The sequence below is a fragment of the Kluyveromyces lactis genome (genome assembly GCF_000002515.2).
Source record: "Kluyveromyces lactis strain NRRL Y-1140 chromosome C complete sequence".
Taxonomy (NCBI): domain Eukaryota; kingdom Fungi; phylum Ascomycota; class Saccharomycetes; order Saccharomycetales; family Saccharomycetaceae; genus Kluyveromyces; species Kluyveromyces lactis.
In genome coordinates this window covers 307,912-335,161 of record NC_006039.1, presented here as the reverse complement: position 1 = coordinate 335,161, position 27,250 = coordinate 307,912, and the positions used below count along the sequence as shown (strand labels likewise).

The 27,250-nt window shown below is 38.5% G+C and overlaps 11 protein-coding genes across 11 annotated transcripts; 5 read left to right on the top strand and 6 right to left on the bottom strand.

The window, feature by feature from the left end:
- Nucleotides 1–6: 6 nt before the first annotated feature.
- VPS72 (Vps72p) lies at nucleotides 7–2,124 on the bottom strand (the record flags this gene model as incomplete). Its single annotated transcript, XM_452359.1, has 1 exon — nucleotides 7–2,124. The coding sequence occupies one exon, from the start codon at nucleotides 2,122–2,124 to the stop codon at nucleotides 7–9; it is 2,118 nt and encodes a 705-aa protein (XP_452359.1).
- Nucleotides 2,125–2,428: 304 nt separating this feature from the next.
- Nucleotides 2,429–3,412, top strand: COQ3 (hexaprenyldihydroxybenzoate methyltransferase; the record flags this gene model as incomplete). The annotated part of the gene is made up of 1 exon (XM_452358.1): nucleotides 2,429–3,412. The coding sequence occupies one exon, from the start codon at nucleotides 2,429–2,431 to the stop codon at nucleotides 3,410–3,412; it is 984 nt and encodes a 327-aa protein (XP_452358.1).
- A 172-nt stretch (nucleotides 3,413–3,584) lies between these two features.
- Nucleotides 3,585–4,262, bottom strand: VPS60 (Vps60p; the record flags this gene model as incomplete). Its single annotated transcript, XM_452357.1, has 1 exon — nucleotides 3,585–4,262. The coding sequence occupies one exon, from the start codon at nucleotides 4,260–4,262 to the stop codon at nucleotides 3,585–3,587; it is 678 nt and encodes a 225-aa protein (XP_452357.1).
- A 418-nt stretch (nucleotides 4,263–4,680) lies between these two features.
- On the bottom strand, nucleotides 4,681–6,252 carry CDC6 (AAA family ATPase CDC6; the record flags this gene model as incomplete). The annotated part of the gene is made up of 1 exon (XM_452356.1): nucleotides 4,681–6,252. One exon carries the CDS (start codon nucleotides 6,250–6,252, stop codon nucleotides 4,681–4,683), a length of 1,572 nt encoding a protein of 523 aa, XP_452356.1.
- A 1,356-nt stretch (nucleotides 6,253–7,608) lies between these two features.
- Nucleotides 7,609–11,808, top strand: SNT1 (Snt1p; the record flags this gene model as incomplete). Its single annotated transcript, XM_452355.1, has 1 exon — nucleotides 7,609–11,808. The coding sequence occupies one exon, from the start codon at nucleotides 7,609–7,611 to the stop codon at nucleotides 11,806–11,808; it is 4,200 nt and encodes a 1,399-aa protein (XP_452355.1).
- A 568-nt stretch (nucleotides 11,809–12,376) lies between these two features.
- Nucleotides 12,377–13,438, top strand: KLLA0_C03542g (elongation of very long chain fatty acids protein; the record flags this gene model as incomplete). Its single annotated transcript, XM_452354.1, has 1 exon — nucleotides 12,377–13,438. One exon carries the CDS (start codon nucleotides 12,377–12,379, stop codon nucleotides 13,436–13,438), a length of 1,062 nt encoding a protein of 353 aa, XP_452354.1.
- Nucleotides 13,439–13,724: 286 nt separating this feature from the next.
- RRP43 (exosome non-catalytic core subunit RRP43) lies at nucleotides 13,725–14,864 on the bottom strand (the record flags this gene model as incomplete). Its single annotated transcript, XM_452353.1, has 1 exon — nucleotides 13,725–14,864. The coding sequence occupies one exon, from the start codon at nucleotides 14,862–14,864 to the stop codon at nucleotides 13,725–13,727; it is 1,140 nt and encodes a 379-aa protein (XP_452353.1).
- Nucleotides 14,865–15,427: 563 nt separating this feature from the next.
- Nucleotides 15,428–16,429, top strand: RBK1 (putative ribokinase; the record flags this gene model as incomplete). The annotated part of the gene is made up of 1 exon (XM_452352.1): nucleotides 15,428–16,429. The coding sequence occupies one exon, from the start codon at nucleotides 15,428–15,430 to the stop codon at nucleotides 16,427–16,429; it is 1,002 nt and encodes a 333-aa protein (XP_452352.1).
- A 159-nt stretch (nucleotides 16,430–16,588) lies between these two features.
- Nucleotides 16,589–20,347, bottom strand: UBP12 (putative ubiquitin-specific protease UBP12; the record flags this gene model as incomplete). The annotated part of the gene is made up of 1 exon (XM_452351.1): nucleotides 16,589–20,347. The coding sequence occupies one exon, from the start codon at nucleotides 20,345–20,347 to the stop codon at nucleotides 16,589–16,591; it is 3,759 nt and encodes a 1,252-aa protein (XP_452351.1).
- A 501-nt stretch (nucleotides 20,348–20,848) lies between these two features.
- PHO90 (SPX domain-containing inorganic phosphate transporter) lies at nucleotides 20,849–23,551 on the bottom strand (the record flags this gene model as incomplete). The annotated part of the gene is made up of 1 exon (XM_452350.1): nucleotides 20,849–23,551. One exon carries the CDS (start codon nucleotides 23,549–23,551, stop codon nucleotides 20,849–20,851), a length of 2,703 nt encoding a protein of 900 aa, XP_452350.1.
- A 1,187-nt stretch (nucleotides 23,552–24,738) lies between these two features.
- Nucleotides 24,739–27,126, top strand: ACO2 (aconitate hydratase ACO2; the record flags this gene model as incomplete). Its single annotated transcript, XM_452349.1, has 1 exon — nucleotides 24,739–27,126. One exon carries the CDS (start codon nucleotides 24,739–24,741, stop codon nucleotides 27,124–27,126), a length of 2,388 nt encoding a protein of 795 aa, XP_452349.1.
- Between the last annotated feature and the right edge of the window lie 124 nt (nucleotides 27,127–27,250).

The window sequence follows — 27,250 nt, the reverse complement described above, 5'->3', positions numbered from 1 at the left end:
TCTTTATTAAACAAATCCTTCTGGTACACCACTAGCTGGCTTTTGGTGGACATCAAGATAAATACCTCCTCTACCGAAACCGTACCATTTGAATTTCGGTTCAATGGGTTCACCATTGTCGTCATAGTATTCCTGTAACAGCTGGATGGTCTTAATTGCCTCAACGTCAGAATACGGTACACCGTTCTTTGGATCAAAATATTTACACTCTCTATTAGTAATAAGGCAGTTTTTACGAATCCCGTTCGGTAAAAACACACCAGTCGGTGCTTCAGTCCTAATTTCAATTTTATCCTTCTTTGTTGTGTCGATTGTTACAGTTCTTAGAGTCTTCTTATTGAATTCACCAAAACGTGGGAATTTATCCAAAATTGACATATCTGGAATTAGAATCGATTGAAGCGGTTCCTGTTCTTCAGAGCTGGTAATCTTCATCAAAGTTTCAAGTTCATCAGGTCTTGCCTTTGAAGGAAGTACCCAGTTTTTACCAAGAATAATTTTCCGTACCTCAGAATTTTGGGTGGCAATGGGGTGGTCAGGGAAGGTATATAAAATGACGAAATTTTTCCCAACCCTTTGCACGGGGCCTTCGTATGTGGGTTCCAGTTCTTCTAAAACATCATCAACTTTTTCTTCACTATCTTCCTTTACTTCAACTTTTTCACCGAGCTCGCCTGATTCAACTAGATCTGTTGCCTCCATCGAGGATTGCACAAAAATAGGAGGATCTTCGGAGTTAATAAGAGAAATTTGATCTGTTTCGGCGAAGGTAATATGCTTAACAGTTTCAATATTTTGATTAGAAATATCGGCTGCTTCTTTCAAAACTATCTTATCATTTGACCTGGATTCCGCTGAGGATAATGTTGGAGATTCAGTGCATATTTGTTTGCAATCATCTTCTTGTGATCCAAATTGGGTCCTTTCCACGCTTTCAATAGTCTCTACTGATAACGCAGCCGTGGGGGATTCTGTAGAAGATGCTTCTTTCAGTGATTTGTCTAAAGTTGGCGTGTCGGTTGTGACAGTGTTGTTTTCAACGTCAACTTTCGCAGAAGTTTCTTCTTGTATTTCATTTTCACGTTCTGGTGTAGACATAACGATTGGAGGGCAAGATGAGTCTTCCCGAGAGGAATTTTCAGAAGATGCCGTTAATTCATTTTCGGCGTTTGGTATAGTTTCTGACTTATTAATAACATCAACCGATGACTCCTTTTCATTTTCGTTCGCCGTATTTGCCTTATTTTCCTCTCTCAAATTGTCTTCTTCAATCTGAGCTTTCCTTCTTCGAACATACTTCTTTTTGGTTTTATCTCTTTTAGAAGTATACAGTTCCCAATATGCTCTGTCCTCAAGCTCCACTAAGGGAGAAACTTCCCATTGTGTGGAAAGCCATCTAATGATATGTTCCCCATCCTTAAATTTCATTTTTTCCCGTAACTGCATAGCCAACCTCGTCTGCTTCTTGCTTAGTTCTTGTTCTTTATATTTGTTCAAAGAGGAAACATTGATCCGCTCCGTTTCCTCAGCAACTTTCAACCGTTCCTCCTGCGTTAATGGTTTGAGACTTTGCTTCTCTCTTTGTTTACGTAGTTTTTCCTGAATAATTTTACGACGTTTCTCTGCCTGTGTTAAGTTCTCGTATACCTTTAACTTATTGGCCACTACAGCACTTCTTTTAGATGTTCTACGCGATTCGGTCAAAAGACTTTCAGCGTTAATCTCATCTATGGTAGATTTTGAAATTTTATCTACTGGTGCCTTTTTGGGTCTCTTGATTACAGGTACCCTACTCTTCTTCTTTTGTATCAGCTTACGCTTCTGACGCTCTTGCTTTTGAAGCTCTTTCTCTCCTTCATCTGCGTCACTGGCCTCCGATAATTCGTCCCCTGAATCACTGAACATATCTTCGTCCTCCAACCTTTTTTTCGATTCGAAGGTGAATTCTTCATCTTCTTCGTCTTCTTGGAACAAAAGATTAATTTCATCATCCCCAAGCATACTCGTCTGCTTCTGAACATCCTCAAGTTCTTGCTGAAGTAGCTTTTGCATTTTATTACCAGCATTTGCTCTTCGAGAACGGGTCGCCATAAGCAACTCTTCTGGCTCAGAATCACTACTCATGATGAAAGTGCTGCAGTGATATATTGTTAAGATACCTTATAGATATAAGTGAGCTCTCACTGGTCGGTGAAAAAGTCTGTATATTGTCCTTATTGGATGAAGCTAACAGTTCGAAGCGGTGTTCTTCCTGTTGATGTGTTTTTATATATTTTTCATTTTTAGCATTTAGGACAATGAAAATGTTGATTGTGGACTCTTTAAGCAACACAAGCGTTCATTATAATACTCACCATGACGGAGCAAACCGTTTGAAAGAACTGATCACTGTTACTACTCCAACATCAAACTATTGGCTTAATCGAAGATGCTGTCCAGAACGCGGATTTTACCGTACCTTGGAAGGTACTACTCAGATATACCAAAATATAATCCAGCGTTCATTAATAGCAGTTCATCATCTAATGATGCACACCCAAAACCAACACATAATCCGACATTTGATAAATCATCAGGTACAAGTACATCAGATGATGAAATATTTCATTTTCAGCAGCTTGCACCAACATGGTGGGATACTTGGGGATCTCAGAGGATTTTGCATAAGATGAATTTAGCTAGGCTTGATTTTTTGCAAAGAACGGTTAGAAATCAAATAAAGATCAAGAATGATGATGTGTACATCCCGGGATTCAATCATCATGATCATTTACCAGGTTACGTTACCAAGGCAATTGACCAGGATATTTTTAATGAAGTGCAACGTGGATTGGGTGAAAAAAAATTCGATGCCCTTGACATTGGCTGTGGGGGAGGTATATTGTCAGAGTCTTTTGCCAGGTTGCCATTCATTCAAAGTGTCACAGCAATTGATTTGACTCCAGAATGTATTGAGGTGGCTAAGGCACATGCAGCAAAGGATCCTTCGATAAAGGATAAAATATTCTATAAGTTCTTGCCTTTGGAGAAGGTTCATGGCCACTATGATATTGTGACAATGTTTGAAATGTTGGAGCATGTTGATGAACCAAGTGAAATATTACGTCAAGCTTGGAGTAAATTGAAACCCAATGGAGTTATCTTCTTAAGCACTATAAACAGAGACCCAATCTCATGGTTTACCACCATATTCATGGGAGAGCAGATATTAAAAGTAGTTCCAAAAGGAACTCATCACGTTGAAAAGTACATCAACTCATCAGAGATCAAACAATGGTTTGAAGATAATGTACAAGGAAGATATGAAATTTTAGACACTAAAGGAACCATGTATCTACCTTTGACCGGTTGGGTGGAACACGACTGCACTAACATCGGAAACTACTTTATGGCAATCAAAAAATTGAACTAATTATTGGCATCATATGTACTGATACGAAACTTATGACATTTTGAACGTTAATTCTAAGACATTAATCGGTGACGAGTATGAAAAGCTTTTATACCCGTTGAGTTAGTGAATTGTTCCTGGACAAACGGAGTATATACATTGACGAATTATATATACGCACGTAATATGATGGTTAATTAGCTGTTTCTAACGCAGGCGGGTTTTCTAAAGGTTCATCATCAACAAATTGCGGCATAGCGTTATTCAAATATGATGGTAATTCTCCCGTAGTTTCTGAATCATTCAAGTTCAATTCTTCCAAGTAATCTTCTTCTCCAAGAGCTTCTAACTCTGCATCTAATTCGCTTTCACTTATGTCATCAATATCTTGATTTTGCATTGCGAGCACATCTTGTAGTTCATCCCCTTGTTCTATTAAATCCATCATTTCATCCTGCATATCTTGAATCTTATCAATATTGATCTTACTATATTGTTGTTTTAATGCCTGGTTTGTCTGCTTTAAAGCGTTAACAGTCACCATGGTGTTTTTCAAATTATCAGTGGTCATTTGAACCTGAGACATAGACCAAGATTGTGAGTCCAATTGATCCCGCATTGCTTCTAATTGTTTTCTTTTGTTCAAGAGTTTTAAGGCTCGCTGTCTCAACGGTTTTTGTCCCATGGAGGATTTGGTATTGCTTATCTTTTTCTGTAAGGTAGATAGTTGGAAGTTTAACTGTGAGATTTGAGTATCTAGCTGAGAAATCCGTCCAGAGAGCCCACTTTGGGCTTCACCCATAGCTTTTGATGAATCTTGCATCATCTGCTCATGTGTCTTCCGATTTCCATACCCAAATATTCTGTTCATTTTATTGTTAGTTAATAAAGTTATTATTCAAAGCTCTTTCTTAGAGATTTTGGAGAAAAGTGCAGCAAATGAACCTTCTCAGACTCTGCTCATCAAACTGAGGATTACCAGTTTCAGGCCAGTGGATCTCAGACTCCCTTAGGAATTTCAGTTAATCAGACCCTTGAAACATTTGAGTAACAGTAAAACTTCCACCTCATATCTGATCCAGGAAAAAATAATTAATCACGTGACTTTAAGCTTTGGTTTCAACTATACCTCTTCGTCGATTAAGGTATTATGTTGGGGAAAACTATTGAAGTATGAGAGTATATAATCACGGAACATACACGTATGGTTAGACGTGAATTGGATCAACTTCCTTCTATAAAGTTTATTGCTTTTAATGATAATTAGATATCAATTGAGGGAGAATCAGCTATAAGAGTCTTTTTAATAGATCAATTTTACTGATCTCTTCTTGCAATTCTGTGCCAATGACTGTTGATTTGATGGTTTTGGCGGCACCAGATGGTAATAATTTCTTTTTGGTGAACTCTATAAGAGCCACTCCACTGGATTGTAAACTATAACAACTTTCGAAAAATTCGGCTTTACTCAAAGGTTTCATGACATCTGTTCTTTTAAGAAGTTTGACGTAGTAATCGTAAGCTTCTTCCACTGTACAAAGACATTTGTTAAGATCAAACCGTTCTCTGTGTACAAGCGAGCACAGTATGATCTTTTGTTGTATGTTCAAAGGAGCGATCCGTGTCTTTGTTGTGGCAGAATTCATATATTTTGAAACAGCTTTTGCTACATGCGTGATGGTTACTTTACGGCCTCGAGTTTTATCTGAGTTACCCTTCAAAGATTCCAATTCTAATAATTGAACGCTGCTACGGAGTAGATCAAATAATCTTCTTAGATCTCCGGTTGATCCAGAACATTTGGTCGTTGCAAATTTGATAGCCATGGGTTGAAATATTTCAAAACAAGCTGGAAATATGGAAAGTTTGCTTCTCACAATTTCAAACATTTGTTCAGAGTTATATGGATGGAAATGGATAACTTTAGGAAGCAATTCTTTCTGTAAATTAAGTCTGTTTAGAACACGATCTTTTAAATCAATGCTATTTGCTATTCCGATGATTGTGACGTTGATACCGGGCTCCTTAGCCAATAAAAACAGATCCAGTATAATTTTTGTTGCAGATGATAGCACTGTGGTTTGCTTGATTAACTTATCCATTTCGTCCAGGATAAAGATAAAATGAGTATTTGGTTTCGATCTACAAAACGACTTTAAATTCTTCACACTGTCGCAGGCTTTATGATGTTGTTGCTTATACTTCCCATTGACGATTTCTAAAAGTAATTTCTGGAATATACATTCCGGTTTCGAAAGGGCAATACAGTTGACCTTGGCTACCGCGATAGACTGGAATATGTCTGACTGTGTTTCAAAATAAGATGTATTCAACAGTTCTGGGTCATGTTTTGTGACTTTTTTATTTTTTGGATCCAAAATGATCTCATGAAACTTATCTCTCAGTATGAGGTCTAGCTGTGCCGTTTTCCCTGTTCCTGGTGGACCTGTGATGTACAGCGAATTATCGGCAGATTCCCTGTCCGATATTGAATTGTGAAAAAAATGCATGATCTCGTCGTATTCTGACTTTCTCGTAGCAAGCCAAGTCTGTTCCAAGTTGGAAACTGAAGACTGTTGCAACAGCGATTTTGTCTTCGAAAATATTGGATCGGATCCAAACATCAACCGTTTCGGTTTCAAATCTGATTCAATTGTGTATGGTTCATCGTTGATGTTTGTCAAATTTGAGCTGACTATTCCTAATGGTTTTTTTATTTGCTTTTTCTCAGGAGATGCTGGAGGTGTTGTTAAACCTGAAAAGCGCTTCGCATCAGGCGTCATGTTTTCTGAGTTTCCACAACCTAGTTCACCATCACTTTCAAACGCTAAGAATGGACGTTTCCTTCCATTAAGCATCATTATGGTTTGACTGGTTCCCTAAACTGTTTCAGCCTAGTTCCGTGTTGTCAATTTATGATCGTGTGACTAAATATCGGTGATTGTGAATTCGAACCAGGTATCATAATCAAGTAGCTGAACTTACCGTACATATATATAATGCCTGATCTCACATACTTTTTTTTTTTTCGCATAATTTACTTAATGCGGTTTTCGATCTGTCGCAGATAATTACACTTCCTAAAAGGGTAATTACACGTTAAGACATCAAGTGTTTCGAGTCTTGCTATGAATAGGGCAAGAGTCAAGAAAAAGCGATATTTGGTGGCCGAATACAAGGGAAAGAAGGACCACCTTTCTGGGAGAAACAGCGTAAGGGTAACTCATAGGACCAGCTTTTGTTTCTTGGTATTGTTTGCAAAATACAAAGGAGAGTAAGGAAAAGATACCTATATTTCGCAATGTCACCTGCTACTGGATGAAGAGAGAGGACAGTGGCGCGGTATGCGCATTTTTACCGGATACAACAAGACAAAATACATATCCTCAGCTAACCTTGACTATGAAGTTCCTAACGGTCTGTCCCGACCTTCTGTATCCTTTTCCTCGCACCCCATTGACCTGGGAGGCCACACAGAGAAATTGGTAAAAAAAAAAATCTATCCACGTGATCTAAACACTACGTCACGTTATACGAAGCATCCACTATTTTTATTCTTTCCTCACAACCCGAAATTCGCTTCGAACCCCAACGGCGACTCATTCCCCTCCCTCATAAAAACAAAGAATCCCAGATAGTAAATGTCAAATGCTCAGTTTTCGATTTTTCAAGTATTTCAACTTTTTTGGTATCATCAAGGAAAAAAAAAACAAAAGCATCAAAAATCAAAAAGTCACTTTATTTAATAAAGGAATGAAAAAGAGCTCAAAACAAATCAAGCTACATACTTTAAGCTATCCTTTTTAAAGAAGAAGGAAAAAAAAGCAGACACAGAAAGACGGTAAGAGCTGCTTCTTTTGGATGTTTTGGAGGGCAGCACACAAGGCAAGGTTTTAGGAGACTACAGAATCCAGATCGAGTAGCCGGCACAGCTAGCGTTTATTGTACACACTGTGATATATGAGTGTTCACATTAAGTAGAAGTAAAGCCGAAACCAAAGAGAAAAGCAGTGTAATAGGTGCAAACAAAAGAGTTTGGATCAGAAATAGTGAAGTACTTGGCACGCTATTTGAGAATTTTAAAAGTGAAGAAGGCAAATAGCGTTGAAAACAGTTGCTTCTTTCCTTTCAGTTTTCAGTTCTGGCCCTTTTGAATTTGTTTTGTTAAGTTCGTTTTTATCCCTCCTCCTTTCATATTCTTCCATTTTGATTATCCCATGCCTATTCAGCACCGTATAGGTGAAAAGAAGCGTTACCACTACGGTGGTGGCGCTTCAGGACGATATAGTTCTTCGTCTTCGATAGGTCGAAATCCTGGACAAACAGCACTTTCTGGAGAAAGGGATCGTGGCCACTCTCAGGAATCTGGTAATGGTACACCCAACTCGAGTAGTGGAGACGGTTCTCCAGCTCATATTACGGGGAGTAGACATTCTAGGTATGATCCAAATGCTAATGTTAGTGGTCGTAGCTCGATGAGCTCACGGCCTGGATCAAGATTTAATCCTAATGTAACGATTTCAGATACTGTACCAACTTTAGTTAAAAGAGCTGGCTTGAACGATAATGCGAGTAATAACAACGGATCATCCGGTTCGAGATGGGCTGGGTCACATAGTCGTTACAATCCTCAAATATCGAATAATATGCAACTCTCATCTGGTGCAAATGTACCGTTACTGGGGAACGGACAACTGATTCCAGCTACCGCTCCTGTTAGTGGCGTTAATAGCACACACTTTTATCCTTCGGGCAGCGGGGCAGGCTCCAATCCATATTCTTCGTACGTAACGGGAAAATCACAAAGGCCAAGGAGTTCATTTGATACTTTCCCATCAAATGATAACATTCACGGGATGAACGTCAATGGCAGTGCGAACAATACGAATAATAACTTATCAAATATCACATACAAGAACTCAAAACCTTCATCCGCAAAATCATCAAAGAACATTACTTCGTCAGTAAGCGGCTCAAGAGGATCTTATTGGGGGAGCCGTAACGTAAGGACTGGTAAATATCATTCAAATTCAAGATATAACGGGTTCAAAAAATATTCTTCAGACTATGGCCCTCACGATATGACTGACATACCTAAATCGAAGAAATCTTTCGAAACGTCCCATTCGCTAGGTTCTAGTTTAATCAATTCAGTTCCCCAGACTACAAAGAAAGTGGAAGAACAGTTACATTATGACCATAAAAGAATAGATATTAGTGCAGATGAATACACTGGCGATAGTGACGCAAAGTCCTATACCAGCGTACAGGACAAACATGACAGACACGATTATGGCTCTGAATTAGAAGATGACTCTGAAATTGCAAGCAATAACAACCTAAAGGAGCTGGCAGAAAATCATGATAAAAGTTTTACTCTCCTAACCAAAAAAAATTATGATCAACAAGTATCGGAAGGCCAGCCCGTTGTGGCTATATCAACTGTAGATAAGGAACTCCCAGAGAGTGATCACAAAAAACCTCAAGTGAAAGAGGAAGAAGAAGCTATCGAAAAAGTAACCCTGACGGAGCAACCGACTGTGGAAGAAAAAGAAGATATAGATGAAGACTTAGATGAAGATATGGCTGAAGAAATGAGTACAATTCAAGAGTCTACTGGACCTCTCGCCGAAAAGAATCACATTCCTAACAGGGATATTCTTCCACACCCAGAACCTTATCCAGAACCTTTAGTTCCAATTGAAAAATGTATATTTCCAATGTTGGAACCGGAGATGAAGTTATGGCTTCTCAAAAATAAGCCGAGAGAAGAACGCGTTAAGAATCAGAAGTATCTTTTAACAAAACCTATTGAATATTTATTTGATTATCCATTCTTTGCACAGGCCTGGATTATTCATGATCAAGCTGTTAAACCAATTATAACGAAGAATTTGACAAAGATTAAGCGTTACGAATACTTAAGAAATCTACAGTTGAAAGATCAATTCTTCAAACTTCAGGATATATGGGAAAAGAAATGTGACCAGATGACGGAGCTCAGTGAGAGTTTCCATAGATCTGAACCAAGCGGAGAGCAGAATAAATATGAGAATCTCCAAGCAAATGTTGAAAATGCAAATGAGGCTTTTGAACAACGCCCCACAAGCTCACGAAGGAGGAATAGGGCTGATTTTGTTGATGATAATGATATTGAAAACGTATTACTACAAATTGATCCAGATTACAAACATCATCAATTAGCAGCGAACATTCCTGCTATGACATTGAATCCTGTTGATAAATTTGCCTGCAAATTCAAAGATGTGAACAACTTGGTAACAGATAAAGATGCGTGGGCAAGTAGGCTCTTGACTGATCGTATTGATTCATTCACTCCTTATGAGCATGAACTTTTCGTTGAGGGTTATCTAACATATCCAAAGAAATTCGGCAAGGTTTCACATTATATGGGTGGATTAAGAACTCCTGAAGAGTGCGTCTTACACTATTATAGGACAAAGAAGAAGAGCAAGTACAAGAAACTATTGCTTGAAAAACACAAGAAAAGGAAGGCCAGCATTGGACGTCGTAAAAAAGACAAGTTCGATATTAAGAAAAAAGATAGCGAGGATAAGGTAGAGACTGAAGTACCATTACCTTCCACATCAAACGTTGAAACTCCTGTTTCTCAAACATCTGTTTCTGAAACTCCTGTTGAACAATCTGTTCGTACTGTTGAGCAAGTTGTCCCTGAAGTAGACCATCCTCCTCCTGCTGAAGTTCATCCTGTATCCACTTTAGAACAACCACCTACTTTGGAACAAGAACCTAAATCCACAGAAGAACCGCCAACTTTGGCCAAAAAGGTTGAACCATCTTTGGCAACTTTTCAAGAACAACCTGTGATCAATATAGAAGCAAAGAAGGAATCCGATACTGAGACAGAAAATGAAGCAACGACGGACGGCGATTATAATATTAAACAACAGGTAATGGATTCAAGTGTAAATGTTTCTGAACCAGTTTACATGGTACAAGAACAGGTGTTACTTTCCAATAAACCATATGAAGATATTGTGCCAATGTTAGCTGATATGACATCAAAATCTGTAATCAATGAATCTGTAAAGAATGCTGATCATGCGGATATTGGATTTGATAATACTGAATCCCATCTTAAACCAGAGGATGAGGTTTCTTCAAAGCATTCACTTTATGATCAATCAAACGTCAATTCTGCAGACCAACCTATGAAGAAGAAATTGAAACAAACAGAAGCTGTGCATAAATCGAGCTATTGGAGTGTACAGGAAGCAAAAAAGTTCCCAGAATTGCTCAGAGAGTTTGGTTCAAATTGGACATCGATATCTCAGAAACTTGGAACAAAATCAACAACTATGGTTAAAAACTATTTCCAGAGGAAAGCGGAACAAAATGGATGGTATGCTCTTGTTGAAATGGGCAACAACCAACTTGCATCCTCATCAGTTCTATCATCAGGAGACCAGTCTACCAAACCCGTTGCTATTGCTCCGGCTCCCAATGTGAGTTCAGCTATTATCGTGAACTCATTGCCTTCGCCTGCAACGGTTAATAAGCCTGCGGAAAAACCATCCATTGAGCCACTTCCGCTACAAACGATACCGCAGCAACAAAAACCTGCTGTTGGATTTTTCAATGATTCTAAATTGTCATCCATTCACAAACCATCCTTTTCTCTAACCGGAAATGAAGATAGTTTTTCGAGATTACCAACTCCAACCCAAGGTTTGCCTCCCCAGCATTCACCTGTTATCACATCATTCAGTGTTCCACATACTCTTCCAAGACTGAATACTAATAAACTTCCTGAAATTCAACCCTCAATCTCCAATGCTTATTCGAACCTTGGCAAACCACAAACTCCCTCTGTTCATTTTTCTGCGAATGCTTCTGAAACTCATCATGCTCCAGTACAATCACATACAATTACTTCCAGTAGGAGGTCTTCAATCAGAAGCCTATTGAACGATGGCGAAGATTCGGAAACTAAAACTAATACGATCTTAAACACATCACCAACTGTTGTGGCATCACCGATTGGGCCATCAAATTTACCAATTTTAAGACCAATGCGCAATGCTTCTGTTTCTCCTCCATCAATTCCTCCCTCTAAGGGAAGTGATTCGGTTGTCTCCAAAGTAATTGTTCAGGAGTTATCTCATAATGTACCAACGAAACAATCAAATGATTTATCGAAGCCAATGGCTCTGGCACCTACGTTGCCTCCTGCTCCGTCGAATCCACCTCCAACCGTGCAGGCAGTTCCACAATCGATTAACTTTGCTAACGATCCTTTAGCCGCACTTGCAGCGGTTGCTTCATCCTCTGAAGCGTTCGGCCTGATGCCTACAACAAACACGAGTAATCTTAATCAACAATCACCACACCAAACTCAGATCAATTCAAGCACATATAATCAACAGCGCCAATGAATTTTACTGTCATTATTATCAATCATACAGCCTTCTGGTTTCAGGCCATATTTTTTTTATATTCGCTCACATGTATGAACGTGTCAGATCCTATCTATGTACACAAATTTGTAACAATTAGTCACTTAATGCACTGAAATTTTAAAGTTCGTTTCAGATAAGCACACCATTGTCCATCTCTTGCTCTGTCGGTTCTACAGATTCCAAGCCTCTGCTGACACTAACTCGCTACATCATATCACATTCAACGAACCGAGGTAAAATTTCAAAATTTGGCATAACGTCAACATTTCCAAATAATGAAATGGAATCGAACACCACTGACGTGTTTTTCGAATAAAAAGATGAAGAGAACGCCGAACTGTCTTTCATATTTCCAACTATCTTCAAGAGATTGGCTCTCGATTATCCATTTAATTGTCGCTCATTTATTACATTTCTTTTGAAAACGCTTGGTTCCGCATAACATTTGGGCAACTAACGTAAGAAAACAATCTGAAGATCTCACAAGAAATTCCACATACTGCTGTTTTGTCATTTCATTGATACTTTGTAGCAATACTTCAACATGTCCGCACTTTCAAACACTTCACAGTACCTTGAAGATTTTGTAGAGAAATATCCAGTGGTGATGGATTATGTCCCAACAGTTGACAGACCTTTTTTCAATATCTCATTATGGAACAATTTTGATGCCATTGTCACTAAGGCTACTGATGGAAAATTCATTCCAAGTCAATTCAAGTTTGTATCTGGTGAATTACCATTAAGTGAATTATACCCAGTCTTGGCTGCTATTGCAACTTATTATCTCGTCATCTTTGGTGGTCGTGCTGTTTTGAAGAACAGCGAACCTTTCAAGTTGAACTTCCTATTCCAATTGCACAATTTGTTTTTAACACTTTTATCTTCTACATTGCTCGTGTTGATGATAGAACAGTTAACCCCAATGATCATCAGACATGGTTTGTACTACGCTATTTGCAATTATGGTGCCTGGACACAACCTTTGGTTACTTTGTATTATTTGAACTACATTACCAAGTTTATCGAATTTATCGACACTATATTCTTGGTCTTGAAGCACAAGAAATTGACATTTTTGCACACTTACCACCACGGTGCTACTGCGTTACTATGTTTCACTCAATTGGTCGGTACCACGGCTATATCATGGGTTCCAATTTCTCTGAACTTGGGTGTCCACGTTGTCATGTACTGGTACTACTTCTTGGCAGCTAGAGGTATTAGAGTTTGGTGGAAAGAATGGGTTACAAGATTCCAAATCATCCAATTCGTTGTTGACATATGCTTCATTTATTTCGCGGTTTGGCAAAAGGTTGCTACTGATTATTTCCCAAGCCTACCACATTGCGGTTCTTGTGTCGGTTCGACTACTGCCACTTTCTCTGGATGCGCCATCATCTCTTCTTACTTATTTTTATTCATTGCATTTTACATTGAAGTGTACAGACGTCAAGGCACAAAGAAGTCTAAGGTTGTTAAAAGAGTTCGTGGTGGTGTTGCAGCTAAGGTTAACGAATATGTGAATGTCGATTTGAAGAATGTGAGTACTCCCTCTCCTTCTCCAGCTCCAAGAAAGAGAAATACTAGATCTAAGAAGGCATAAATACATGTTTTTGCATGTAAACGTTGTAATATTCAACACACGCTATCATTTTTTATTCTCTTCTCTTCATCCTTGTTTATTTATGTTACATTTTCTTATGGATGTTTTACCTTCAATAGGTTTCCTGTCATGATTTGGTACGAAAGAGAACTCACGTAGATAACTAGAAATTTAGCCTCTTTTGTAAGTAACTATTGATTGACGTTCAAGATTACTCTGACGTTTGTTTTGAAGAAAGTTTGAATATGTCGTGTATTATAAAGATATCGATATGCTTCTTACACAACTAAACTTTGGATTCAATATCTTTTGATCTTTGTTTAGATAAAAATATGCACCTTTTTATCATTTCAGGTGTGATCTTAGAGTCACCTCCGATGATTGTTGCAGCCTTGAATTGACCATTTTTGTTCGTTGTCAAGGACAATGTAGATAGAATTGATGATTCCTCGGCCTCTGTTTCTATATCCGCTAATAATACTGAAGTTGGTTTATCCACGTCCATTTCGTCATCATTTTTGGCCAATTGTGCTAAAGGTTCGATGTCAATGATTCCGTAGTTTGAACCATAGCATAATTCTCCTTCGTTCAATTTTAAAGGTAAAGATTTGTGTGGGTCGCATAAGATGTCGTATGTTTCACGAATTGTCATACTACGACCTCGGGTTCTTATAGCAATTTTCAAATCAGCAGCACGTTCGTCTAGGAAAGCTCTAGGTAGTTGCACTGTTTTTAGCGCACTAATCAAAGAATTCCAACAGAGATCATAAATTGGACCGTTACGGCTGAAAACTTGTATTTTGGCATAAAGCACATAGGACCATTTCCTATTGTTTGCTTCATTAATTTTTTTCTCCTCATCGAGTAGCTCGTCACTGTATATTGTGGTGACACTTCCATCTTCTTCAGTCCTGCGAATACCGCACGATACAGCCAAAGCTGTTTTCTTAAGAATTCCAGAATGTAAGAGTGTCTTGTATAGCTTTTCTGAAGTGATCATCTCTTCATCGGTAGGACCACCAACACGTCCACGTTGTACCTCTACTACGGGATAAATAGTTGAATTTTCGCAGAGCCTATCAGTATCTTCTGAAAGCTTCATCAATTCTTCTTCTCCAACATCTTCAGTATTGTTCGCCGGTAATGTCTCTTCAATGATGCCACCCGTTATCGAAGTTATCACAAAGGTCTTGCCAGAGCGTAGAAGACTGGAACCAATAATGTTATTTGTAGTTGCATTTTGACAGTTCGTACTGTACCTAGATATATTACCATCGTTAATGGCAACATCTCTGAATTCTTCGAATCCTCTTGAACATGGTCGAGTTTCCAAAGACAAATGTCTTTGTAAGGAGATGTCAGGCGAAATTCGAGCTAAAACTTCGGGTGGGAAAACTATTGGATGTATATCAATACTTTCAGTCATACTTGATCGGTTGTAGCAACTCCTTGGCGGAGTTCCTCCATCCTTAAGCCCATGCGATGAGCTATAATCGTTTGTAAAAGACCTAGTTGAAGTTTTTCACTTTTTTATACATCCTTGACGTTATGAAGGTTTGAAAGATTTATGCAGTAATAATGGATGGAAAACACTGGTATAAACCCCTGAGAGGGTCGAACACTATCAGGAATCGATACAGTATACTGGTTATGCCTTTCAATTCTTAAGTGACAAGGTTCTGAATAGATCTGCGGACTCCCTAGGCTGCTTAAAAGAATATAATTCTCACGTGACCGATATATTGATGTGATATACCCTAAATAACAGCTAATCCAGCGAAAGGTGGGATAGATGTCAAGTGGTACGTTACATCTTCGTTACTTTTAATTAGCTTAAATGTAAAAAGGTACCGTTTTGTTCTCTGCTTTGGGTTTATTTATGGACATCTGAAACGAAATGATAAGAATTATATGCAGGATTTGACAGTATATACAATGCATTAACTGCGACATAAAGAGCTTGGACCCCAAAGTAAACAAGACAACAGTATGGGCATAGTTGTCGTGGGATCGTTAAATTTTGATTTGGTCACGTATACGGAGCGTGTTCCGGTAGCAGGAGAGACCTTCGTTGCGGATTCGTTTGAAACACATGCTGGTGGTAAGGGGTTGAATCAATGCATTTCGCTCGCGAAATTAACCAAACCATCTGATGACCAGACAAGCAACATTAGGATGGTTGGCCACGTAGGTTCTGATTCATTTGGAAATCAACTACTATCAAAATTGCAGTATCATAACATCAATACAGAATATGTTGAAGAGGTTGATGACGAGTCAACTGGTGTTGCAGTAATTATAGTGGAAAAAGCTAAGGGACAAAATAGAATCATGATTACAGCAGGAGCGAACAGTAAGACTATGTATTCTGATAAGCAGCTTGAAGTGATGTTTCAAAATAACGCCAAAGAATTCATTGTGTTTCAACATGAAATTCCTGATCCTCCTTCCATCATGAATTGGATAAAGGCAAATAGACCAAACTTTGAGGTAGTATTCAACCCTTCTCCATTTCATGCATTAAAAGTAGAAGACTGGAAATCTGTTGATATTTTAATTGTTAATGAAATTGAAGCCATTCAAATTGGCGAATCACTGTATGGTGAAGCCGTGGTTGAGAACTACAAATCGAGAATTGCGGAGAGCTTCAAGCTGGGATACCTAGAATTAGCGCAGTATTATCAGAGTAATTTGATAAACACATCAAATTCCTCGGTTGTTATTATAACTTTGGGAGAATTCGGTGCAGTTTTTACCTCTAAGCAAAACGTTAAAGGAGGTCACGTTCCTTCAATAGCGGTTGAGAAAGTTGTTGATACTACTGCGGCTGGTGATACCTTCCTTGGAGCGGTAGTATCTCAATTATATCAAAAACGCGATCTAGAGAAAGCTATACAGTTTGCAACTGTAGCTAGTTCCATAACCATTACGAGAAAAGGTGCAGCGGAAACAATTCCGCTATACGATGAGGTTATTAATAAAATAGAGTGATAGTTTGTTTGTTCGTATAAACGAATGTCAATGCTATATTTCGGTATGTATTTGTCTAAAATGAGCTTCTAATAAGATTCAATGCATTTATTCGTGCGGTATGCAAATTTCGCTGCTGGCCAGGAAATTCAATAAGGGTGATGTTGTATTCTGAACAATCTAAGATTCGTTATTATTAGAAGATGATTCTGTGTGGGAAATACATGGTGATAGTGAATCTGTACTCGAGTTAAGGTTAGAGGAATCTGGAAGATATATTTTATCTAAAAGCCTAAGCTTTCTCCGCGAAGAGTCATGCGTATCTAATTTCGCAATATTACTGCCAACCTCGAGGCTCGATACGTTGTATTGTAGAGCTCCTTTTCTTTCTGTTGCTGTAACCGTTTGTTCTGCTTCAGGTAGTTCATTGTTGTTCAAAGTAGATTCGATGCTACCATTTGCATTCTTCGAAGTATGAATAGTGTTATCTTTTGAAGGTCTGTTACTGTATGTTAAGTTGTCCATACCTAAAGAATTGCTTGAAATATCGCTCTGATCAACAAATGCTGATTTTTTATCATTTTCACAGTCGCTGTTGTCAGAGTCCATTTCTTCATCAACTGAGCTCCTGTCCGAATCTGATGCTTCACTCTCAGTGTCTGTATGTGTTGCAGCGTATAATGTTTCCACGTTTGTCATAAACTCGTCCTGTTTCTGTTCATATTCTTTCCGAGAAATATCAATAATGTCCCGCAATTTTCCATTGCCAAGAGTTTGGTTCCCTGAAGTGCGTCTTCTGTAGAATAACAAGTAAGCAGATCCGGCAATGCTATTTTCAGGAGATACTTCATTAACCCGGGAATCGTCAAAATAGTACCATTTGCCGTCAATAAAGTTTCTGCAGTATGCGGTGTAATGGCCACCTCCAAGACCACCATAATGGTTGTCCACAGCAATCAAATCATAAACATCATTTTCACCTTCCTTTTTGTAAGATAAATAAGGAGACATATCCAAACCTTCTATTGGAAATTTAACAGTCGCGTCGATCTTATCACTAAAAGATCGCTGATTTTCGAAACGCTTTAAATGTATCAATAAAATATCAGGAGTATTCCATAATTCTATCTGTTTAGAAGCCTGGGTATGCTGTTTGCAATTCGGACAGTACCAAGAGTCTGCTGAGCCCAAAATTTCGGGTTGAGAAAAGAGCCGTAAACACGAATCGAGAGTAATACTTGATTTTTCTGTTTGGGCTCTTGTTTTTCTGACTTCTGACAAGCTCAAATTTTCAAGAATTGCTGGATGATCCCAGTTCACTCCATTATCTTCATCAAAAACATTAATCACTTTGACAGCCTCCCATTCGCAAATAATCGCATTGTGGACATCTAACAATGGACTGACTTTTAAGTGCAATGTTCCATCCAGGGCCTCTGCACTACTTGTCACATTTTCTTCGGGGTTGGGACTGGTGTAGGACTTTGTGGCAAGGTCATTAGCAGTATCCGAAACTGTTTGATCATTAGGAATATCATCTTCGTTTGATAACATATCAGAATAGTAATATGCTGCTTCAATAGCCTCTGGGAGAGCTTTGCGTATCAGTTCGCTGTGATTATAGGTTATCAAGGATGCTGTAGGCGGTATCCATATTTGTGAGTTAGGCTCATCGGAAGTCTGTCCTAGTGAAACACCAGAAAAACTAGTAACTCTACGATTCGAACTGACAGAATCAACCTTCAAGATTTTCAGTTGAAAAAACTCATCGACTGACATCTCCGGATTGATATATTCTAATTCAGGCATAATTGACTCTATCTCACATTGACTGTACCTTTTCTCCAATAAAGGCATGGAGGAGAGATCTGGCATCTTAGTCTTACCTACTATGGGGAACTCAGAAAATCCTCCGGAGAAGTTTTGATAACATTTTTCGATTTTCTTTCGTATCGCACCATAACTGAATTGTTCGGCTTGCGAGAGTGCAATAAAGAAAGGATATCCAAACAACCTCGGTGTTTTAAAACCTTCTTCAAAACGTGTGTTAAGGATCGGAACAACAAGATCATCTTGTCCTCTATGAACCTCGTAAAATATAACAGTATCACTTTCTGATATTAACTCGGATATTGGCAAATAGTCAGCTTCGACGTTCGATTCATAGTTGTTGTAGAATTGATGATTAAATATCTCTGCGCCTATTAAGTCATTCGCATGCATATTTGCATGTTGAGCAACATATGCTTTGAGGTCATTGTAAGAAGATGTTTTAGATAGTTCAACTTCTAAGGTGCAAGGAGGAGAGTTTTGAGGAAAAATCGTAACCTTTGTCGACCAATAATTCTCAATGGGAAGAGGTAATGTCAAGTCGTTATATGGATCGAATGTGATTGATACATGGTTGCAATTAGGGCAAACAAGTGTTGATTTGTATAAACCGACGAAAAGGTCCATAATGACTGAATCATTCCGTTTTTTAATGTAATCCCACATATTGGCTGCCAACAGCACTATTTGATCTGTATCATCTATTTGACCATCATTTGGGAATTCTGGTTTGTTCACGTATGGCTTTTCGATCACTCTATTGAGATCTTCGTGTAGACCATCTAATAAAAATGCTAGAAATTCTTGAGAATCCTGTTGACCATAACCGGCAAAAAGGGAATTATAGTGACCGATCGTATTCTTGAAATTTCTGGGAGCATAAAACGTAGATTGACCGTACGAAGGTGCAAAGAGTGAATACAACAGATGTCCAAATGCATGGGCAACGTCACCTTTGTGTCCTAAGGGATTGTTGATATTAATTTCACGTTCATAGCCTTTGTAAAGAAAGTATTCATTGAGTTCCGGTATGTGCAATAGACATTGTAATGCGGAATTCATGTAACAAGTGTTTCCCAAATTTGACAACCCCATAATTCCCGATGGTGCATTCAATTTGTTGTAATGGAAAAAATTGGAGGGCCAATGTTGGTTTGAAGATTTCTGTTTAACTTCAACAACCAAACTGATTATTTGGGAATCATAATCCTTGAGTTGCCGTGAATACATCGATTTAGTAATTTCGTGTTTAGTCTGAAGCTCCAAAAATGCAGAAGGGGATAACACATAGTTACTCAGTAAAGTTTGTGTAGATTTAGGGTCTGCAACGCGCTCATTTATGTACCATATTCTATGGGTAAGGGAGCTTTTGTCAAGATGTGGTTCTTTAGCATAGAAAACTTCTAAGCACCTTTGGATAACATCTTTCATTGTTGCCAACCTAGACATTGTGAACATTAAGGGGATTTTATGGTCAATGCTATGTCTGCTGGATCCGGGATAAATATTTGCATTACCATTTCCAGCTACCAAATGATGTATTCTGCACCTTGGCCTGTCATATTCGACAAGCAACTGGTTGTTTGCGTCTCTTACAATGAATGTGGAAATAGGTTTCGAATTAGGGGTCAAATCATACCATTGTTGAAGTAAAGTGAACATTGATGCTGGTACTGCTGTATATAGATGTTGTGTGTAGTCTTGTAATATAAAATTTTTATAATCGAGTGAAATTGATGCAACATCAATTGAAGGAATGGATCTGTAGTCAATAATATTAGGATCCTGAAAAAGGGCAAGCCAACGCTCTGGAATAATGAATACCAAATCACCTTCCTTCTTTTCATTATTAAAACGTACCCACATATTAGCCACTATTGACCGTTGATCTTGAATTGGAGGGATTGCATCATACAGAATACTTGGAATCGATGATTCGGACGACGGAAGGTCTGTCGGATTTTCCTCAATCGATGAAGTCGATATAATTCCGTCCGCATTGGAACCGGATATCAATTGTTCCAAGTTAATGCCTTCGGAAGGAGTGCCGTGCAATGAATATTTCAGACATTCTGAGTCCGATTTATTTATCCTCTTCTCACTTGTCATGACAGCAACACCGAGAAACTTCAATGCTCTTAGTAATTGCTGGAGAGACGCCGAAATGAATTGGTTTCGTAATCGTCAGTTAAAAATTACCGGTTAAAAGCACAACGAGCAGGTGTCACTTAGGGTTCGAACCTCAGTTGTATGATGTTAAGCGCAAAAACTATCACATCGTTCATTGCAACGAACTATCAACACAGTTTTTTTTTTTTGTTGTTTGTACTATTTCTGCAGAAGAAAAAAGGCATATTACTAAGGATTTATAGACAGCAGGAGGGGAGTTGCTTCCATTACCATGAATAAATTAGTGATATTGTGCTACATTTTGTGAATTGTAACTGATACTACGGGCCTAAAAGGTACGTTATTTCTTGCATAATAGAGAAGTAAAACTATAAAACAAGCATAGACGTGTAATTAAGATATATACGATTAAGTTGCTTGTGAATGCAGATAAGAGTTAGTCTTCTATGTTTTATCTCAATTTTAATATCGTTCTTTTGATTACCCGTGTAGAACTGATGACATGATACCGTATCCAATGGTGATGACGACGATGAATGCTAGTAGAGATGCTGGAACACCTCTCGTAATGAAATTGTTTACGGTTAGATATCTGTTTCCAACTTCGTCAGTCATGGAAATTGCAGTAACGTTGGGGAATCCTGAAGAAGCGAGACCCATACCACAGGAAGCTAGCAACGTACATCCAAACACAAGAATAGGGGCTGCATTACCTGATGGCAATTTGTCACCAATTTCTTGCACGAGAGGAATGATAATAATAGCAGAAACCGTATGTGATACGAAAGTACCAACAACAAGCATGACAATACCAAAGATACATAAAATGGCATAAGTTGGATAATCCATCACCCTTTTTTGTAATGAACCAGCGATTGTTCCCAATAGACCAGAAGATGAAACAGCAGCACCTAATGCGATACCACCCATGGCCAATATGACAATGGACCACGGGAAGTTATTTATATCATGAGTTGTTAAAAGTCCTGTGCCAAAAAATAAAACAATCGGAATCACTGCAATTTGACCAGCTGAACCGAAAGCCGATTCAATTTTTGATAGAACACACCACAATAAAATTGTTGCTAAAGTCACGGCTATGATGTAGTATTGTTTTAGAGTGAATTGCTCTTTGATTGGCTTGTATGGCTTTAAGGTGCTGGTATTGATCTTGAAAGTTAAAATTAATAATATCCAAATCAAAAAGACAGCAACAATACTTACTGGAATGGCTACTGCAAAAAAGTTACCCCAGCCAATATCATATGCCTTCAAATAATCCATGGCGATAACGTTTTGTGGTGAAGAGATGGGAGAGGCCATACCACCAACATTTGCAGACAAAGCAACTCCAAGCACCAATGCCTTGGCGAATGGAGCTTCACTATCAAGAGTTCTCAAAACAGTTTGAATCAATGAATAGGTTAGGACCGGAGCAGCCACATTAGAGATCCACATAGATAGGAAAAACACCACTCCCATGACAACAATCAAAACATTTCTTGGCTTGACACCTGCTGCGGTTAGCAAATAAGAGGCTAATACCTTGGCAATATTATATTTGGAAAGTGCAGCTGCAAGGGTGAAACCAGCCAAAAGAACCATGATGGTGGAAGACCACATTTTGCTCAAAATTAACGATGATGCATCCACTGCATTCAAGACCTGACCAGCATCTGTTTTCAAGACCCTGAATAAAACTACCAGCAATGGAACTAACATTGCAGTAACGAATAAAGGAATTGCTTCGGTTGCCCAGAGTAAAGCAACACATTCGACTAAAGCCATACAACGATGCTGGGCTTCGTCATGGAAAGTCCGCACTGCCAAAAGGATTATTGTAAATATGATAATGACGTAAATTTTCAATGCCTTCATAGTGAAGAATAACTTTGGTATGGATAACTTTTCAATAGTAGTGAATTTTATATTGATTGGTTTCGGTAGTGTATAGGAATAATACTCAAGATGGGTAATATTTTCCAAAGCACTTATTTCACCGTTAACTGCTGGTCTACCAACAGAAGTGAAATCATTTTGTTGTGATTCCAAACCAAGTAAGTCTTTCCAAACTGTGTTTCTTTCCCACACAATGAAATCACGAAGGTAAGACCTTAATTCATCTTTTACGGTTTGTAAATCATCTTCTTGGTCGGTAATGACAGCATAATATGAAATTAGATGCGAAATTTTGTTGTCTAGTTCAGTGATAGTATCTGGCAAAAAGATATGTGCATCATGGAAGAATTCTCCAGATTCAATGAGATCCCTTTTGATGCTACAACTCAATACTTTGTCGAATTTTTTGGAGATTTTAGAAAAACCAATACGATTCAATTCGATGAAAGATTTTAATTGGGCCAAGTCAACGTACAAATCGATGACGTTTTTCTTTAAGATAGATCTCTTTTGAGATTTCAAATTGTAGTCTGCGTAGTTTAACAATGCGGTATTGTCCTGAACATGGTCATCATCATCTTCCTCTTCTTCCTCGTCAATGGCACTGTCTTCTTCATCGCCATGGTCACGCTGCGAGTGCACAGATAACCTTCTTGAAATGCCAGAAAACACGGTTTCATTTGACTTCACCCTTGTAGCAACACCGCTCAATGACTGTGCTTCAAAAGCTTCATTGTAAAGATGATTAGGCAAATTTGCAAAACCAGCATTTTCAAGGTCTTTTGTCAAAGTTTCGAACTTGGAATAAAGTTTTGCCTCAAGTCTCTTGTAGAAATCATCGATCTTACGTTTTTCATCGGTCAACTTAGCAAGGAAGACATCCTGAGAATTGAAAATGGTTCTTTCACTTGACACTGACGATCTCTTATCGAAATCGAATCCAAATTTACTCCTCTTGCTACTTTTCTTCGTGTTTGGATACTCACCTAATTCAATAGTTTCCACGTTAGCATCATCATCACCACCACTGTTCTTACCAAATCCACTACCACTAACGATGCCAGTATCGGAATCGTCCTCGAGCCCATTTTTCTTCCAAAACTTTAACGACGAAAGCTTATTCGACTTACTGCTGGATCCAGCCTTGTTATCAGAGCCCCCATTCAACTGGTCCAATTCCTGCTGTTGTAAAGAGTAAATGAGTTTCTTCAAATGAGAATAGTCGATATAGTAATCCTGCCACTCCGGTACAGCATTATACTTCAACGAGTGTGAGAATTTCATTTCTAACGAGATGATTCACACTATTTTCCGACTTTTCCTCACCGTAGGGGATATATCTCAGTCCTTATACACCTCAATGTCTCACTAAACAGATAGCTCGTCAGTGTATATATGTATATTCTATACACAAACGGTCCATAAACTACCAAAGTCTTCCCAAGCCACGAACCGCTTCCATTATATAAGTATCCTTCTTGTTCAAATCGTTAGTGGATGCTGTTCCATTTCCACAATTTCCATTCAAAATAGGAATTCTTTCTTTTTCTTTTTTCTGTCACGGCAGAACGCATATAGCGAGGGAGAATACCTGAGCCAAATGTATAAAACAAAACTCAAAATAAACACGGCTAAAAGCCAAGTGATCTGCTGAGAGATCGGAGATACTGATATTCGCAAAACTAAGTTATCACCCGCTGCCTTGCGGTTCTGGGGTGGCCGGATTTATACTTTTTTGTTTAGTTCCTTTTTTTTATTATTCAGTGCTTCATTCACGGCTGCAGACTAGGTCCCACGTGGGCCCTTTATGATTAAATGTAGATTTAATATTTTCAGAATTGGATTCGAGATTACTTTTTCCAGTAATTTTCTTAATATGGTAAGAGACAAATTTATGGGGAAATTCCTCAGTTCTTTATATATATTTATTTACCGAGAGAGATTCGAACCTGGGACCTTCTGGAGAATAGATATTGGAATTTCTTTTTTATTTTCTAGTCCGGTCACGTGTAATTCTCTGACTCATTCATTCGAGGCCGAGAAAGTACTCAAATCGGAAAAATTCCCACGGAATTTTCCCTTCAGCGAAAAATCGATTTAAATAAAAAAATTTCCATTGGATTTTTTACTGTCTCATCTAAGATTGCTGACTGATTTCTCAGAGTCTTCGAGTAGAATTCCATAATTGAACTGGTATTTTTCAGTTTTTAGTACTTGTTCTGCTAGTTGTCTCTGTACTTTTTTTTTTCCATTGAATTTCTCGTTTTTTTTCACTCTTTTGACATGCGATGAGCTAGGAATTCGAATCAATTAAAGCTATAGGTATATATATATGTACATATGATAGTTTCAGCTGTTCATAGGTAGTGTCTATTGGTGGTTCACGGTATTACATCTTTGTTCTGGAAACTACTATGATTATATTCTAGTACGCAAGGACAAAAGGTTTGTTGGCTATAGTTGAGAACAAAATGCTATCTGCTAGAAGATCGGTAGTAAACCGTGCTAGAAACCTATCCACAGTTATCGGTAATGGTGTCGAACCATTTCTGCAAGCTCCCGCTGACTTGAAGTCTAGGGTACCGCCATATGCCAAACTTATTTCCAATCTAGAAGTTGTCAAGAGTCTTGTAAATGATGCTCCGTTGACACTGGCTGAAAAAATCCTATACTCACATTTATGTGATCCTCATGAATCAATAACATCCTCCAATCTAAACGATATTAGAGGTCAACAATATTTGAAGCTTAACCCAGATCGTGTGGCTATGCAAGATGCATCTGCACAAATGGCTCTTTTACAGTTCATGACTACAGGGTTACCAGAAACAGCTGTTCCAGGTTCTATTCACTGTGATCATCTAATCGTTGGTAAAGACGGTGAAGCCAAGGATTTAGTGTCATCCATTGCAACAAACCAAGAAGTCTTCGATTTCTTGCAATCATGTTCATCCAAATATGGTATCCAGTTCTGGGGACCTGGTTCTGGTATTATCCATCAAATCGTGCTAGAGAACTTCTCTGCTCCTGGTTTGATGATGTTGGGTACCGATTCTCACACTCCAAACGCTGGTGGGTTAGGTGCAATCGCTATTGGTGTCGGTGGTGCTGATGCAGTCGATGCTTTGACCGGCACGCCTTGGGAATTGAAAGCTCCTAAGATTTTGGGTGTTAAATTAACAGGACACTTAAGTGGATGGACATCTCCAAAGGATGTTATCACCAAACTGGCTGGTATCTTAACCGTAAGAGGTGGTACCGGTTTCATCGTTGAATATTTCGGTGAAGGTGTTGGCACTCTATCCTGTACAGGTATGGCGACCATCTGTAATATGGGTGCCGAAATCGGTGCTACCACTTCTACTTTCCCTTACCAAGAAGCTCACAAACGTTATCTACAGGCTACCAACAGAGGCTTTATCGCGTCTGCTGCAGACCAAGCTTTGCACCAATATAATTTCCTAAAAGCTGATGAAGGAGCTGAATACGATAAAGTGATCGAAATCAATTTGTCAGAGTTAGAGCCTCACGTAAATGGACCATTTACACCTGATTTATCTACACCAATATCTGAGTTCGGGGAAAAAACTTTGAAAGAGGATTGGCCACAAAGAATTTCTGCTGGTTTGATCGGTTCTTGTACCAATTCTTCTTATCAAGATATGACCCGTGCTGCTGAATTGGTTAGACAAGCTTCTCAAGCAGGGTTGAAGCCAAAAATCCCATTCTTCGTAACTCCAGGTTCTGAACAAATTAGAGCAACACTAGAAAGGGATGGCCTAATCAAGACATTTAAGGACAATGGTGCTATTGTTCTTGCAAACGCTTGTGGTCCTTGTATCGGCCAATGGGATAGGCAAGATGTAGCCAAAACATCCAAAGAATATAACTCCATTTTCACATCGTTCAACAGAAACTTCAGAGCAAGAAATGACGGTAATAGAAACACAATGAATTTCCTCACTTCTCCAGAAATGGTCACAGCAATGATTTACTCTGGAGATGCGCAATTCAACCCAATGAAGGATGCTATCAAATTACAGAATGGCGAAGAGTTCAAATTCAATCCACCAAAGGGAGAAGAGCTACCTGGTGCCGGATTCATTTCAGGTAGAAAGGAATTCTATCCTGAAAATGATCCGAAACCTAATCCATCCGTGGAAGTTAAAGTTGCTCCAGATTCCGACCGTCTACAATTGTTAGATCCATTTGAACCTTGGAACGGTAAAGAATTGAAAACTACTGTTCTTTTGAAGGTGGAAGGAAAGTGTACGACAGATCATATTTCCGCCGCCGGTGTCTGGTTAAAGTATAAAGGTCATCTAGAAAACATCTCATACAACACGTTAATAGGTGCACAAAATAAAGAAACAGGTGAAGTAAATAAAGCTTATGACTTAGATGGAACTGCATACGGTATCCCAGAATTAATGATCAAATGGAAGCAAGATAAGAGACCATGGATTGTAGTAGCAGAACATAACTATGGTGAAGGTTCTGCTAGAGAACATGCTGCATTGTCACCAAGATTCCTTGGAGGTGAAATAATTTTGGTCAAATCTTTTGCAAGAATTCATGAGACAAATTTGAAGAAGCAAGGTATGTTGCCATTAACTTTTGCAGATGAATCTGATTATGATAGAATCTCTTCTGGTGACGTTATAGAAACCGTTAATTTAGCGGACATGATTGCTAAGTATGGTGACAATGGAGGTACTTTGGACGTTAAAGTAACGAAACGTTCCGGTGAATCATTCATCATTAAGACTAAACATACCATGTCCAAGGACCAAGTTGAATTCTTCAAGGCAGGTTCTGCAATTAACTACATCGGTACTCTACGTCGTTCAGCGGCATAATGTTTCCGTTTGGAATTCTGTAACAAATAGGCTCTTCTGGAGTTTTAATATGCATTTTGCAACACTTATTTATTGTTAATATCAAGTATACTCATTAAATTTCGATTACATTTTATACGACCAT